The sequence below is a fragment of the Drosophila subpulchrella genome, chromosome 3R (genome assembly GCF_014743375.2).
Source record: "Drosophila subpulchrella strain 33 F10 #4 breed RU33 chromosome 3R, RU_Dsub_v1.1 Primary Assembly, whole genome shotgun sequence".
Lineage (NCBI taxonomy): Eukaryota > Metazoa > Arthropoda > Insecta > Diptera > Drosophilidae > Drosophila > Drosophila subpulchrella.
In genome coordinates, this window is record NC_050609.1 from 17,314,124 (window position 1) to 17,329,348 (window position 15,225).

Genomic DNA, 15,225 nt, shown 5'->3' on the forward strand with positions numbered 1-15,225 from the left:
TGGTTTGAAGGTTGGTGGGGGTAGTAAATACGTAGGTAACCCACCTCAAACGATGCAAAATGATGAAGTCCCATATTAAATACAACGGATATCACTGCGGAAAATCTAAATTCGATTCGATTGTTAGGAAATATCTCCTACTTTTTTTAATAACAGAAACTAACGAGTTATTAGTTCTTATGTAAACAATGATATGTACTGAGATGAAATAATTAAAACGAAGGTAATAATTCTTTTAAAAGGAATTACCAGTTTATTCAACAAATAGGAATGATACTCATGTATCATTTTATCAAGTACTGGAATTACATTTAAATATTAAACGAATTCATTTATAGTCGTTACCAAATCTGGTTTTGAATTGCGTGTCAGAACAGATTGGCTTAATCTGAAATCTTAAAAGTGGCAATTGAATGTAAGGGGTTATAAGGAAAGATAATCATAATAGCGGCTAAGCAAATATGAATATTTATAGTATTACAAATATTATAGATATTAACAAAACTAGTAAGAATATTTATTACTAAGTATTTATAACATTACAAATATCAAACATATATTACTGAAAAATATTAATTTAATTTTATAACTATCATTTGTTTACTCTTCAATAAATCCCTTATTATTAGCTAATCAACTAGGAAGCAAACAAATTGTGGCTTTCCAGATCAAAGGCGATCTACAAGTACTTTGAAGGGATAGCAGAAAACTGAATGACTACCGAGAACCCATTTCAATCGATGCAAAATGATTGAATTCAATACGGGGCCGTGGCACTTAACATCCATCAAAACACTAAACGAGGAGTATTTAGAACGGCAACCAGTTGTTGCCGGTTGCACATGCAACATGTTGCCGGTTGACATATGAGCAGCAGCAACATCAGCGGCAACAGCGGCTGAAAAAGAAGAAAGGAACTTTTGCCGCCACACCAAAGTCCGGTGTTTTGCGAAGAGCAGCGGCTACTACACAGGAATCCCGGGGAACTCGGTAACTCGGGGAACCTGGGCAACTGGGGACCTAACAAGCCGAAGAAGCCGGCCCAGAATTATGTAACAACCATCGCACTGGCAGTGGCCTGCAAATTTGCAAGTCAAGAGTCCAAGAGTCACTGGAGATGTCACTCTGTGCGGATGGACAACTCGGCGGACAGATGAGCAAAGCGGCCGCCGCCTGGATTTCCTCCTCGGTTCCTGGGCTCCTCCACTGCCCATTCGCTTGGTTGTTGAACTTAATCCCAGCATGATGGTGCAACATTCGCCGAGTGTCCGTTGTCCTGGCAAGGTTGTTATGGACGCACCACCGTCACCACCACCACCGCCGTCGCCGCTCGTTTGTTTGTTGTGGCAAACACAGGTGGTGGTGGATTACAAGGGGATTAAACCGTAGGAAACCACTGGAAACATCAACACTTGTCCGCCGAATAACCACCGAAGATGATCTCACGACGCGACAAATTGCTGCAGCAGCCGTGGGAGCAGCTGCGGTACGCCCAGCATCGCGAGAAGGTCATGTCCGCCCGTCCGGCCATCGACACCCACACGCCCCGTGCCCACGAGCACGTGCAGCGCAAGTGGAAGAAGCAGCAGGTCGAGCGGGAGCGCCAGCAGCAGATCGAGCGGGAGAACCTGCGGCTCCTCCAGAAGCTGGGCGACATCATGCGCACCAAGCGCATCAACAACCTCTGGCTGGAGCCGAGGCCCAAGTGAGTGGGGCTTAGGGGGACTTAGCACCAACTATACGTGACTCAAAAAGGGGATCTTTTTCGAGCTCCGTTTCTTAACATTACTAACTTACTACCTTATCAAAAAAAACATATAAATTCTTTTAATTCTAAACTTGTTATACTCAAGCTGGTACCTAATTTAATGATTTACAGATGTCATTAATTACCCTGAGTGTTTCACCTTAGCAACATATTTGGTTCTGTTACCAATCAAACATATTTTGAATAACGTATTGCTATTTGGAATTTCAAACTAATAGGTATTTGTTTTCAGCTATCAACAGTTTTTTACAAATTTAAATTTTTCAGATAAGTATTGAAATTTTTAGTTGATTTTTATAAAGTGTTATTGAAAATTAAGTTACCTATGAAACTAGGGGTGAAGTATCCTACAAAATGTTTTTTTAAGGGCCTCAAAAATTTTGATTACAATTGGTTTTTATAATACCAAGCTTATTAAAAGCTAAGCTAGCTATTTCTGACATCCCATTTTCGTATCGTTTTAGAAAAACTATTTAAATAAATTCGAGGTTTTACAAAACTAGCTATAAACCGATGTGATCCAACAATAACTTTTATCCTAATTTCAGTTTCCTCAATCGAGAGAAGCTCTTTCCCACCCGCCCTTACTCGAGTCTACCGGAAATCGTCACTATTTATGGGAAACAACCGCCGGGACCGCTCATCTACGGCACGCTGCCCAAACCGACGGTTGTGGGTCGGTGTCCCACCTGCAGCGGCAATCCGGAGCGCACCGAGGTGGCCATTCCCGAGCAGCGGACTCCTTGGGCGCCGGAGCGGAAGTCCTGGAACCGGAAGAACCAGGAGCAAGAGAGAAAGCAGCGCTGCTACCACTGCGGATTCGTAAAAACCACCGAACGCAAGTTCTTCGAGGAGTTCTCCTACTCCTACTCCTACGACGAATGATGAAGCTTGCGGACTTGTAGTCAAATAAAAAGAAATTCAAGTTTATTCATCAGCCTTGGGTATGTTCGGTGGCAAAGTGGCAAAGGTGAGGAAGCCCGTGTGGCCGGGCAGCGTTTGGGGATTGCTGGAGGTCAGGTACTTCTTCACCTCCTTGGACGCTTTGCTTTCCTCGGCATTGGCTGCCGGCGTCGTCGTCGTCTCTTCGGTTTTGGGCAATTTAAGGAACTCCAGATCGATGACGGGCAGCGTGCGGGTCTTGACCACATTCTCTTGCTGCAGCACCTCCAAGGAGACGATCTCGTTGAAGCCCAGCTTGGTCAGCTCCTGGATGCAGCGCTGCGACTGCTCAATGCAGGGCGAGAACGAACAAAAGCGACCGCCTGGGGAGGAAGAGAAAAGGAAATCAGGTTTACTCGAATTTGTATATAGACTTCTTGCCCTAAAATACCTACAATCTTAAAAATAGTACCTCTTCTTTTACATTTTACTAAGATTAAAATATATATGTGGTTGCAAACTTGCATGCCCAACTTTCCCTACATTTTTGGTATTCGATTGGCCTGCCTTTTAAGCCGTGGTTCCAATGCAGTGGTAGTAACCTAGGTCCGGTGCAAACCTGCTGAACAATTGAAGTTCCCATCCGCCTAATGACAAACTCGCCCGGTCAGCCTGCCTTGGCCGCATCAAGTGTCAAAAGCGGGCTCATTCAATGTCAAACACGGTGAAATGGCAGCCCGACTGACTAGCTGACTGGATCTCTGGCTCACTGGATGGATATCTGACTGACTGACCGACAGTGTTGGTGTATATAGGTATTTTATGATATGTCTTCTAACTAGGTACATTGTAGTAAGAGTTAAAACATGTTTTTCTATCGTTTTCTAAAGAATTTGCAATATATTGAATGACTATCACATCCTATTAAATTATTCTATACTTTGAAGAGCCTGTTCTTACTAATTTTTGTGGAAAGAGGATTACCTATAAAGCGGGATACCCTTTTAAGGACCTCCCCTAGGTACTTATGTTCGCCAGCATGGTGTACCTAGCTCAGGCAACCCAATAATGTACCCTGGCATCACTGCCAACCAGAGATATCCGCCTGATTGCCGGATTGCCCACAAAAGGGCGCTGACAACTAGTTGTCAACGCGATGTTGGCCACTCACCGGACAGCTTCAACGCCTTGAAGGCGTGCGGCACGGCGAGATCGGGTGCGGGCAGATCCAAGAAGACCGCATCGGCCTTTCCGTCCAGCTCCTCGCCAAAGCCCAAGTTGCACACATCCCGATGGTAGACGGTGACGAAGTCGGCGATGCCATGTCGCCGGAACTCGTCGCGTGCCTGATCCGCTCGAGCCTCATGGAAATCGAAGGTGTGCAGGTGCCCAGTGGGTTTCAGTGCCCTCAGGAAGTAGTGCGACAGGGATCCTGATCCTGTGCCCGATTCAATGACCACCGCACCGGGTCGAACCTCCAGTTGATGAATAATCATACTGATATCCGGGGTATAGATGATCTGGGTGCGATGGGGTAGAGTTTGGGTCCACAGTTCCGGCGTGGGCTGCAGGACATGGGCCCAGCCCTTGGAGAGCTCCACTTTGCTTCCATACTCCACGCCTATGATATCTGTAACAAACATTTCTTTTAGAACAAGCTAAAAATTAAGGAATTTTAAACTTACTTTCTACTTTTAGGGATCCATAGTTTGTCTGAAAGATATGCGGTATGGTTTCTCCTCTTTTATTGACTATTTCCGGCACTGCTTCAATGGCATGCATGGAACTAACACTTAGGTATAGTATCACCACGTCGCCCTTTTCTATGTGGGTCTTGGGTTTCAGAAAACTCATGTTTTATGTTAAAAAACTACAAAACGCAGGTTTATTTACAAAATAAGCGCGTGTTTAAATTCTAGAGATGGGAGTTTGAGACAATCAACAGGCAGTCGTTATATTTTACCAGGGGTAAAGCATGATGATGTTTTGCTTGTATCGATAGTATCATCGATTCTGGTTCCACCCCTAGCTGCTCTTCTTCCTTCTTTTGATTTCCGGAGAGGTTTGTGTTTTAGTTTTAGTAACTATTTTGATAGCAAAAAGCGTTTAAAAAGCTAAGATACAGCTGCTAAGAGATACCTAATATGAACCAACAAACCACTTATGATATTATACCTATGTTTCCTGATCTTTTCCATGTTTTGTTTGGGATTACTGGATATTCCGGGCGGTATTATGGAATAGCAGCCTAAAAATGGTGCAGCGTTTGACTTTGAGGCGACGTCTGTCGTACAACACCCGCTCCAACAAGAGGCGCATGTGAGTATTTGAGATTAGATAGATCTCCAGGATTACAATGGTTATATCCCATTTGTTTACAGTGTGCGCACTCCCGGAGGCCGTCTGGTGTACCAGTACGTGAAGAAGAACCCCACTGTTCCACGCTGTGGCCAGTGCAAGGAGAAGCTGCACGGGATCACCCCGTCCAGGCCCAGCGAGCGTCCCAGGATGTCCAAGCGCCTGAAGACCGTTTCCAGGACCTACGGCGGAGTCCTGTGCCACGGCTGCCTGCGCGAGCGCATCGTCCGCGCCTTCCTCATCGAGGAGCAGAAGATCGTCAAGGCGCTGAAGAGCCAGCGCGAGGCTCTGGTCAAGCCCGTCAAGAAGGTGGTGGAGAAGAAGCCGGCGAAGGCCAAGGCTGCCGCCAAGAAGCCGGTGGGAAAGTCGGCCGGAAAGCCCGGAGCCAAGGCCGTCGGCAGGAAGCCCGCCCCCAAGGGCGTCCTCAAGTCCAAGAAGTAAACCCCTGACCCACCAACCCAGGGGATCTGATTTTGGACTGCTTTTTGTAATAAATAAACCACAAACTGGACACGTTACCAACACCTTTTAATCCTCAGTTGATAGTGAGAGTGATATTAGCTTTGTTCCTAACTCAAAAAGCAGTTTATAGTTTCAGAACCAAACCATCAGATGATTTTTTATAAAAAATGTTTAACAACCAACCAATTTTTGCAAGTTACTTATTTTTACTATATATAATATTCAAAGAATATTTATTGTTGGAGACTTTCATATAATGTGATGGCTAAAAAGTTAAATCAGCAAGATAAAAACTTGAAACTAGCCTTGTTAAACCGGTTTTATATGAATTTAATCATAAATAAATGTGATCAACGAATTTGTAGGCAAGATAAAGGTATTTATCTGTTAAGTTAAACATTTTAAATATTAATAATACGCCTTCTATTTTTAAATTTGGATTTTTCAAAAACAGTTTGAATTAAAAAACAGCTGTTCACGAGGTAAACAAGCGGCACTGTCTTCTTCTTCTCTGTTTGCCATTCACATTTTCCACTGACATGTGAGCCACTGCAAATTGCCTAAAAACTTTTATGATGCCACAAATAGCAAATAAACCAAATGAATCGTGAGTTTTAATATAAATTAAATTAATTAAAATGAAATAACCAGTATAGTACTTATCAGCACAATAAGAGTGCCGTTTGAGACGCCACGCCTGGCCGAGATCGCCTACAGAGTGCTTAGTGTGGACCAGGAGCCGCGTCGGAACTTTGTGCAGAAAACTTTGAGCCTGGATGGCGATGTCCTGGTCGTCCACTTCCAAGCCGACCAAGTGAAGAGCCTGCGCACCGCCATCACCTCTTTCTTCGAGAGCCTGCTCCTCTGCCAGGACACCATCAAGCAGTTTGGAGACTCCCCAGAGAACAAGCCAATCCCCGCCAGCAACGAGGACGATGCCGGAGCACAGTCCGGCTCCGACTCCGCATAGGGCCATCTATGGATTCGCCTTCTACATGCTGTTCACCGTCCTGTTCCTCGTCTACGTGGCCTGGGCCCTGTTACCCCTGGAATTCGGCCTGCATTCCTATCTGCCCGACAAGTACTTCGCCGTCTTTGTGCCCTTCCTGGTGCTGGTCTTCGCCTGGTTCTTTGCCTTCCTCATCTACCCGGCTATAAATCTCTCGATGACTGTGAATGTGGATGCCATTGCCTCCGTGGTGGACCCCAAGTTGGTTCTGCCCAAGGGCACAGAGTTCACCTCCTGGTCGCAGTTGCAAGAGGGTCAGGAGAGCAAGGAATCCGAGACGAAGAAGCTCTCCCCAGTGAACTGCAACCTCTGCAGGACCTTCCACCAGCCTGTGACAAGGGCGCCCATTGCACCACTGCGTTTTCTGGATCTTCAGGAAGTAAATACAGCGTATTACAACTAAAAAACTAACAGATTGCTTTTTAATAATCCAAAAGAAAGTCACTTTCTTCGCACGGTGGTCCAGCCGTCCTCGGGCTCCACGAATTCCTGGGCCTGCTGTTTGCGCGTTTGCGAGCGGGTCATCCGGCCACTGCTGCTGGGAGCATCCTCGTCATCCTGACCCATTTCATCATCATCCTCCTCGTCATTGTCGTCCATATCCTCATCGGAGGAGGAATCGCCCTCAATGGGCGTGTAGGTGATCTTCACATCGGGACGCAGCCACTCCTTGCCCGCAGGAAGCTTACTCAGTTCCGCCTCTATTTGTGGATACTGATTCTGCTGGGCCAGCAGCTTGTAGCGCAGCAGATTCCGGCAAATCTCCGGGATGGAGTCGTCGTCGCAGAGGGTGTTGAACTCCTGGTCCATCAGCTCCTCCACGACCTCCTGCAGCTCACCCTGGGTGATGTTCTCATTCGAAATGCAGTACTGGTAGGTGTAGTCCATGATTTCTATGGCCACCTGCACGGGATGCATCGGGATTAGGTTAGAAGAGAGCCCATTTCAGGGGGATGTGTGAACCCACCTGCTGGCCATTGCGTCCGCCCATGCCATGCTCCACCGCCAGCCGGAGATCCTGCCAGTGGTTGAAGATCTTCTCCACAATCAGGCGGAAATTCTTTTGGAACTCGGTTTGTTTTGTGGCTGCCATGCTGTTCGGAATAGTGACATTCGCAGGGAGTAACCAACGGGGCGGTGTGGCATTCGCAGGGAATAACTAACAAAGTAATAAATATTATATTTAAAAAGTATATTAATATGGGTTAAGTCTTAAAGATATATTTTAAATACCTGTTTTATTCAGTGTTTATTTAATTAAATGGATTATATTTAACATACTTAAAACAGTGTTGCAAGTCGTCGAAAGTATTATAATTATGACATTCTCTAGGAGCCGGCAACATTGCGCCAAAAACTGCACCAAAATAAACAAATAAACCCAAAACCATGTCGGATGTTGAAGATGTACCCGAAACCCAGCTGGAAATCGATGTCAGCGATGGAGCAGGATTGGAGGAGGAGGATGACGACGATATGGAGCAGATCACAGCCCAGAAGGTGAGAAAGACATACAGGGAGTCCTTCGAAACCCTATAAACTAGCCCCCTTCCGGTTCCCCAAGGTTCTGGAGATCCTGGAGACGGCCTGGATCAATGAGATGTGTGCTCCCGAGATCCTGCCCAGCCAGACGGACATGCTGGAGCTGATGGTCTCCCAGGTGGCCCACATGGAGGAGCAGATGCGGGACCTGGACAAGAACGACTTCCGGGCGGTGGTGCACTCCATGGAGCTGGAGAGGGTGCGCTACATAATGGCCAGCTATTTGCGGTGTCGCCTTCAGAAGATCGAGACCTTCACGCAGCACATCCTCAACCAGGAGGCGAGTCGCGAACCGGACGACAAGCGCCTGTCTCCGGAGGAGACAAAGTTCGCCCAGGAGTTCGCCGCCAATGTGGATGAGTACTTCCACAAGGTGGCCACCCAGTACATGCCCAACCAGCAGAGGGGAGAGGCCGAGCAGAGGATCGTCACGCCCAACCTGATGAGCCATGTCTTCCTCAAGGCCAATGTGGCGGGTAATTATCCTTTTTTAACTTATTAAGATTATCATTCCTTAATGATGATTCCCATTTCAGTGCCCGCCGTGATCGTGGGCGTCGATGATGAGGAGGTGGACATGGCCGCGGGTTCCCAGCACATTATTCCCTACCAACTAGTGGCCGACTTGATACAGAACAACCAGGCGCAGTTAATTTAATAGGCTTAGTTAACAGGTAAAGTACATTATAATAAAAAAATCCATAAAAAATGAGTGCTAAGCTTATGACAGGTCAAATGGGGAACTTCCGTAGAGATCTATAATTAATTACATTTTATATTAATGCTTGATGTGAGAGTTTTTGCAGTTTATGAAGCAAATCATTAAATTTGTTGCGATCTACTTAAAAAATTATATTTTCCAAGTCTAAATGTAAAAATGTAAATTGTAATACAACAAACGTAGCTTAAGGCCACAGTAGCTATAGCTACATTAAAAAGCATAGGTTATAGGTAATTTCTCAATTGCCTTTTAACCTGAGAATAAATAAATAAATAAATAAATATTTTCCAAGTACTTAGAAAGAAACATATCGTTAGTTTTATGGGGACTACAAAAATGAGTTATACAATAGGAACCCCATAAAAAGGAGTTAAAAAACAATCATTACATACTTTATTTAACAGACATTAAAATTCAATTTTAAATCTAAATATCTGACTATGTTAATATAAAATAGTGTAAAAACTTTTAAAACCGGAAGTAAACTGCACAAAAGTGCCATTCAAATTGCGCTTCCGCGCGAAAGCCGGCACCGTGGCCAGTGTTGGTCAACGCCTGCTCTCTCTCTCTCCGAACAGCTGCGCTTGTGCGTGACGTCACAGAGTGTTACGTTTCCAGTGGAAGGAAGAACAGTGGTGAGGTGTACTTGTATGTGAATGCGGCTATACACACGAACCACGCACTCAATTAGCCCCGAAATTCCCGAGTTCAGTCGTCAATGTGGCGGGCTTTGGCGCAAACGGCACTGAGAGCGGTAGATAGGTCACCAGCAGGAGCAGGACTACTCCCCCCAAACAAGCAAGCACCCCTAAAGCTGACGCAGCCATTGCAGTTGCGACATTCCAGCAAGGCCAGTCAACCACCTTACAAACTCGCCAGCATGAGCGTGGAGAAGCCAAAGGTTGTCTTCGTTTTGGGCGGCCCAGGAGCCGGAAAGGGCACCCAGTGCTCCAAGATCGTGGACCGCTTCCAGTTCACCCACCTCTCGGCCGGGGATCTGCTGCGCGAGGAGCGCTCGCGCGAGGGCTCCGAGTTCGGCACCCTGATAGAGGATTACATACGCAACGGCAAGATTGTGCCCGTGGAGGTCACGTGCTCGCTGCTGGAGAACGCCATGAAGGCGTCGGGCAAGTCCAGGTTCCTCATCGACGGCTTCCCCAGGAATCAGGATAATCTGGACGGGTGGAACCGGCAGATGGCCGAGAAGGTGGACATGCAGTTCGTCCTCTTCTTCGACTGCGGCGAGGATGTGTGCGTCCAGCGGTGCCTGGGACGGGGTCAGAGTGGCTCCGGGCGGACGGACGACAACATGGAGAGCCTCAAGAAGCGCATCTCCACCTACAACAACGACTCGCTGCCCATCATCAAGTTCTTCGAGGGCGCCGGCCAGGTGAAGCGGATCGACGCCAGTCCGGATGCGGAGGCGGTTTTCGGCGAGGTGGAGAGGGTATTCCTGGCCAGCGGCTTCTAGATGTCATGCTCATATTCCGCTTCTCTGTGTGTAGTGTGCTATCTCTTTACTCTTCATTTGTACTCCTCCAAATATATACGCTTGTTAATAGTAATGCAAGTTACTTTTTCTTCGCCCCGATAAGGTAAAAGATACATTGAAAAGTATACTTAATTAGGGAAAGAGGTACACATCTTTGTCGGTATACAGGAATTATTGAAGTTAAGAAAATTGATTGATTTTGTGGAAAGTTAATTTTTAGTTAGAACATTTGGAAGGCAATAAACAGAAACAATAAAAATCACCTGTTCATATACTGTATTTAACCGAAATATTATTTACCAGCGATGTGTGTGCAGGTGTTATCTTGAAAAGGTGTTTTTTCTTTATCTAGATATTAGAGCAGCTGTTTAAAAGTTTAAATTTATCAACTGAACACCTTAGAAAATATAATCAAATAACTTTCTCAATTCCTCTTGCTTAATTTTATTAAAGACAGGCATGAAATGTATACAACTTTTAAAATATCGAATTTTGCATAGCTCTAAAGTAACAAGTATTGCGAATTTTATGTAACTACCTAGTATTTCCCATTGATAGCTCGTAAATGGTAATTACTCATCGATTTTTCAAACACGCAGGGAAGCAAAATCACAAACATTCGCTTTCTGGGATATACAAACGGGTGTGGAGTAGGTGGCTCTTATATAAAACGGGCAGGCAGTGGTCCTTGGGAGTAGCTCAGTCCTTGCGCAGCTTGTCCAGGCGCGCCTGCAGATCCGCATCGGCATCGGACATGGGCGATGAGGCGCCACTGCCGCCGGAAGCTCCAGATGCCCCTGCTCCGCCTCCTCCTGCTCCGCCACCACCTCCAGCGGCTCCTCCGCCACCCACTCCGCCGGCGGCCACAGCCTGTGGTCCCTTCTGGGCACCAACACCGCCTGCTATGGACAGGGAACCCGAGGCGGAGGGAAGATCTCCCAGCTGTTCGCCCAGCTGCAGGCCCAGTTCGTCTAGAACTTGTGAGACCACGGCATCTGTCTCCTCCTCATCGCCCTCATCCTCCATGGCGTCGTCGATGGCGTCGTTGATCATCTCCTCCTTCATGTCCATCATTTCCGACTGCTTCTCGAAGTCCTGCAGGATCTTCTGGATTTGCGGGAGATTCAGCTGGCGGTTCATGTTCTGCATGGCCTTGGTGACACCTGGATGGGGGTTATAACAAGTTAGGAAGCTATGGATGAGCCTTTTGTCCAATATCTACCCTTCATGGCCTGCGCCATTGTGTTCTGTGACTTGAGCGTCTGGATTTTGAGGGACACCGCCTGGATGTTAGCCTTCATCAGCATGAACTTCTTGGCGTAGCGCCGTGTGCGCACCAGATCCTTGGCCATGATCTTCACCGCGTCCATCTGGCCCTCCTTGGCCATCTTCTTGATGTCCGCGATGATCTTCTTCTCCTGCTGCTCCATCTTCATCCGCTCGCGGTCCAAGTCCCGCATCGCCTTGTTCAGCGCCCGCTGGTTCTTGCGCAGCATCTCATCGGGGCTGATCTTCTTGCCGAATAGCCAGTCCATTTTCAAGGATGTTTTCTAACTACTAGATCCAATTGCGAAGGAATGACGAAGTTTCTTAGAGATTCTCAAAGATTACTCATCAACCAAAACAATAAGCGCAGGGTGGGTGCGACTGTGAGGTGGTTAAGGCGTGTACGCGCTTACGGGCGAATGGTTAATTGGTATAAGAAGATGTGCCGGTGCACTTGAGTTTTAAATCGTTCTCACTGCATGGATATCTTATAAAATTGCAATGACAACAGGTGGTTACAGAAAGGCATTTCTGAAATCAGCTGTCTATTATTTTCATAGTATTTAGTTAAGAAGAAAAACGTTTTAAAATATATTTCAGAAATAGTACAATTTCTTTTTAAAATGTGTTTTAAAAATTAGAACATGAATAAAATTAGTCTACCGAAAATTAATTCATATATTGTGTTCAAAGCACAATAACTGTTGTTATGAGATTTTACAAAACTTTATTCAACGATTTAAATTTTACATATGGTTTATCTGAATAAAATCTATTAAAAACAGATATATATAAGACATCTTAAAAAAGAGTAAATAAAATACATACTAGTTAATATAAATGAGAACATGGCATTTGGGGTTGCGTTGACCACCTTACTTTCAATCACTCACATTACCGCGATTCGCTGTGAATGGTTGTGCGTCAGCTGCAGTTTACATTCCAAATAAAATCATGAAGGAGTTCGACGATTTTAACTTTAGCGTTGAGAAATGTAAGGTTTTCTGGATTACTTACCTATATAGGATATGTAAAGTGGCTTGCCTTACTCAGATACCAAAGACCTGACCCGAGAATGTGTGGGTGGCAGCGATTTGCAGCAGCGAAAAAAGGAAATCGAGGCCTACAACGAAACAACGGCCGCAACCCTGAAACAAACATGCAAAAAGAACTACATGGAGTTCATACAGACGGCCAAGGAGATATCGCGTAGGTTACGCCCCCTAGAATCTATATATATCACCAAATGTCATGCCTTTCAGATCTCGAGTCGGAAATGTACCAACTGTCCCACATTCTGATTGAGCAGCGCAACATTTTGGCCACCATGACGGATGGCAAGACCTCCAATCACCTAAAGGCAGAGAGTTTGGAGGCGGAGAGCTCCACGGCGGCGGAGGAGGTGGAGAACAGCCATGCCACGCGGGCGGTCAAGGAGATGGTGCAGGGATTCAATGGCAATCTGGAGGGCAAGACCTTCCTCAACGAGGGAGCCCTCATCGAGTTGGATGGCAATGACTACAGGCCCATCCAGAGGGTCTTCTTTTTCCTCTTCAACGATGTGCTGATTGTGTGCAAGGTTAAGCATGATAAGTAGGTAGCTTTTTCCTAAATTTATTCTAATATCTAATGATTACGTATCACCCAGACGCCTGGACTTCCTTACCGAGTACGATCCCAAGAAAATAGCCGTGATCAATATCAAAGACCTGGATGGCGTCAAGAATGCCATCAATATCATCACACCCGATGGTTCCAAGATCTACCAGAGCATCACGGCAGCGGGCAAGACCGAGTGGATCGAAAAGCTCGAAGAGGCCTTCCGCTTCGACCAGCAAAAGAAGCCCAAGAAGGGTCAGGCTCCACAGCCTCCAACTAGGGCCAAACAGCAGTCAAAGAGTACCACGCCGGAGAAGGAGACCACTCCCCAGAGTCCGGGAGAGCCCAAGTCCCTGGAGGACGAGACGCCCGAGTGGCTGAGCACGGCCAGCGAGGAGATCCAAACGCTGGTGGCCCAGCGGCACTTCGAGGACGCCCAGGAGCTGATCAAGCGCACCCAGGACTTTATGCGAAACGAGAGCAGGAAGAAGGTACCACTGGCGGACGCCATCGAGAGCAAGGTGAAGCAGCAGGAACTGAAGCTGATCAATGTGCTGCTCAAGGAGTTGTCCAACAGTCACAATCGCAATCTGCAAATCGCTTTGAGGGCCGCCAAGAGACCCCTAAAGATCCTCGTGGAGATGGGACGCTATCGGCAGGCGAGCGCCACCCTGCTGAAAGTCTGCGCAGTTAGCTTACGGGTGGCCCAAAGGGAGGCGCGCAGGAATAATGCGGATATCTCGGAGCTTTTCTTCTGTGATCTGACGCAGGTGGCCTGCGATTTTCTCACCGCCTTCGAGCAGCAACCAGCTTGCGTTAGTGGTGAGTTCAGCCCCTAATTCCCATCTAAACTAAATCTAATCGGATTAATTCCTCCAGCTCTCGTGGTCTGGTGCAATGCCGAGCTGCAGTACTTTGCCAGCCAGCTGATCAAACACTATCTGACCAAAGGAACCTCCCTGGAGTCGGTGGCCAAGTGCGTGGAGCGAGTGCGCAAGCCCTCTACGAAGCTCACGGAGATTGGGCTGGACATAAGCTATCATTTGGAAGGACTGCTGCGCACCACGCTGGAATCACTGATCGAGGAGTCCAAGGAGCGGCTGCTAGACTCCGTGGGTCGCACTGAGGAGAGCTGGCAGCCGTACAACCTGCAGACCAAGTCGAATCTGAAGCGTCTGCTCCTAGAGCTGGATGTCCTGGGCATCGATGTGCGGGCCCAGGCTACGGGCGACACCTGGATAAACCTCACCCAGTCGTCGGTGGTCTTCATTAGGCACTTCCTGCAGCTCACCGAGTACTGCGGCTGCCTGGCCAAGTGTGAAACGCTATTGCAGAGTCTGGAACTCCTGCTGAAAGAGCTGTTTATTGCGCAGCATTCGTTGAAACCTCCCAGCGATATGGCCGTGGATGTGAGTCCTACCAAAGCGTTATTAAATTCCATCTAAAACGTGTCCTTTTCAGCCCAACTTTGTGATGAAGAACAAGATCTTTTTGGTGGACAACCTACTGCCCATTGCCATCGACAAGTTCCGGCAGATTTCGGGCCGCCAGTGTGAGGGTTTGCGGGAGCTGCACACGAAAATGTCCCGCCAGCAGGGAGCTCCATTACCGCGGCAGCGAAGTGTCTACACCACAGATGTGTTTTAAACAGGGAATAGAACCAGAACCGAAATAAACCGATATAACCTATATGTACCGGTTCTAAACCCAAATGGAATTGTTTACCGAAATAGTCGATTCGGTGGAGAACCGGAACAGAAAAGGATTCGGTTTGATTCCCCGGTCTTAATATAGCCTTAAATCCTCTGGAGTTTTACTTTCGATTACATATAATTTTTTATTTTTTCGTTTTGCTTCAATTATTTATAATATAATTATATACATATATAACCACAATAATAATAATATTTGTAAAATTAAAAATCGAAGCGTGTGCTGCACTCTATCTCTTGCTTATTACAATTTCGCCGTTCGCATTATATATAAATCGATTCGTTTTCATATATATATATACTCTAAACACTAAACAATTTAGCTGTGTGTTCTACTTTTCGGTTTCGGTTCTCAATGCGGCCCTTGTTGTGTTTTTAGCTGCTCAAAATATAGGATTTTACAGTTTGGTTCTG

General features: G+C 46.5%; 10 protein-coding genes across 10 annotated transcripts; 7 read left to right on the forward strand and 3 right to left on the reverse strand.

Moving 5' to 3' along the window:
• Positions 1-1,436: 1,436 nt before the first annotated feature.
• Positions 1,437-2,755, forward strand: LOC119555833. The gene is made up of 2 exons (XM_037867463.1): positions 1,437-1,705; positions 2,317-2,755. The coding sequence occupies exons 1-2, from the start codon at positions 1,437-1,439 to the stop codon at positions 2,651-2,653; spliced, it is 606 nt and encodes a 201-aa protein (XP_037723391.1). The 3' UTR covers positions 2,654-2,755.
• LOC119555827 (tRNA (adenine(58)-N(1))-methyltransferase catalytic subunit TRMT61A) lies at positions 2,660-4,563 on the reverse strand. Its single transcript, XM_037867450.1, has 3 exons — positions 4,336-4,563; positions 3,822-4,280; positions 2,660-3,033 (listed from the first exon to the last, which is right to left on the reverse strand). Exons 1-3 carry the CDS (start codon positions 4,502-4,504, stop codon positions 2,696-2,698), a joined length of 966 nt encoding a protein of 321 aa, XP_037723378.1. The 5' UTR covers positions 4,505-4,563; the 3' UTR covers positions 2,660-2,695.
• Positions 4,564-4,688: 125 nt separating this feature from the next.
• Positions 4,689-5,656, forward strand: LOC119562911 (60S ribosomal protein L34). Its single transcript, XM_037876054.1, has 3 exons — positions 4,689-4,712; positions 4,898-4,969; positions 5,032-5,656. The coding sequence occupies exons 2-3, from the start codon at positions 4,905-4,907 to the stop codon at positions 5,447-5,449; spliced, it is 483 nt and encodes a 160-aa protein (XP_037731982.1). The 5' UTR covers positions 4,689-4,712; positions 4,898-4,904; the 3' UTR covers positions 5,450-5,656.
• A 264-nt stretch (positions 5,657-5,920) lies between these two features.
• LOC119562913 (EKC/KEOPS complex subunit PCC1) lies at positions 5,921-6,479 on the forward strand. Its single transcript, XM_037876057.1, has 2 exons — positions 5,921-6,077; positions 6,137-6,479. The coding sequence occupies exons 1-2, from the start codon at positions 6,043-6,045 to the stop codon at positions 6,438-6,440; spliced, it is 339 nt and encodes a 112-aa protein (XP_037731985.1). The 5' UTR covers positions 5,921-6,042; the 3' UTR covers positions 6,441-6,479.
• LOC119562912 (phosphatidylinositol N-acetylglucosaminyltransferase subunit P) lies at positions 6,373-6,890 on the forward strand. The gene has a single exon (XM_037876056.1). The coding sequence runs from the start codon at positions 6,406-6,408 to the stop codon at positions 6,880-6,882; it is 477 nt and encodes a 158-aa protein (XP_037731984.1). The 5' UTR covers positions 6,373-6,405; the 3' UTR covers positions 6,883-6,890.
• On the reverse strand, positions 6,873-7,605 carry LOC119562910 (pre-rRNA-processing protein TSR2 homolog). The gene is made up of 2 exons (XM_037876053.1): positions 7,447-7,605; positions 6,873-7,382 (listed from the first exon to the last, which is right to left on the reverse strand). The coding sequence occupies exons 1-2, from the start codon at positions 7,570-7,572 to the stop codon at positions 6,921-6,923; spliced, it is 588 nt and encodes a 195-aa protein (XP_037731981.1). The 5' UTR covers positions 7,573-7,605; the 3' UTR covers positions 6,873-6,920.
• A 220-nt stretch (positions 7,606-7,825) lies between these two features.
• LOC119558021 (DNA replication complex GINS protein SLD5) lies at positions 7,826-8,993 on the forward strand. Its single transcript, XM_037871142.1, has 3 exons — positions 7,826-7,979; positions 8,044-8,497; positions 8,558-8,993. Exons 1-3 carry the CDS (start codon positions 7,869-7,871, stop codon positions 8,677-8,679), a joined length of 687 nt encoding a protein of 228 aa, XP_037727070.1. The 5' UTR covers positions 7,826-7,868; the 3' UTR covers positions 8,680-8,993.
• Positions 8,994-9,347: 354 nt separating this feature from the next.
• On the forward strand, positions 9,348-10,493 carry LOC119558014 (UMP-CMP kinase). Its single transcript, XM_037871128.1, has one exon. It carries the CDS (start codon positions 9,461-9,463, stop codon positions 10,211-10,213), a length of 753 nt encoding a protein of 250 aa, XP_037727056.1. The 5' UTR covers positions 9,348-9,460; the 3' UTR covers positions 10,214-10,493.
• Positions 10,494-10,654: 161 nt separating this feature from the next.
• LOC119558005 (charged multivesicular body protein 2a) lies at positions 10,655-11,879 on the reverse strand. Its single transcript, XM_037871116.1, has 2 exons — positions 11,457-11,879; positions 10,655-11,397 (listed from the first exon to the last, which is right to left on the reverse strand). The coding sequence occupies exons 1-2, from the start codon at positions 11,767-11,769 to the stop codon at positions 10,934-10,936; spliced, it is 777 nt and encodes a 258-aa protein (XP_037727044.1). The 5' UTR covers positions 11,770-11,879; the 3' UTR covers positions 10,655-10,933.
• A 479-nt stretch (positions 11,880-12,358) lies between these two features.
• LOC119546889 (exocyst complex component 8) lies at positions 12,359-15,044 on the forward strand. Its single transcript, XM_037853512.1, has 6 exons — positions 12,359-12,494; positions 12,554-12,709; positions 12,763-13,093; positions 13,149-13,921; positions 13,979-14,508; positions 14,561-15,044. Exons 1-6 carry the CDS (start codon positions 12,455-12,457, stop codon positions 14,744-14,746), a joined length of 2,016 nt encoding a protein of 671 aa, XP_037709440.1. The 5' UTR covers positions 12,359-12,454; the 3' UTR covers positions 14,747-15,044.
• Positions 15,045-15,225: the final 181 nt, after the last annotated feature.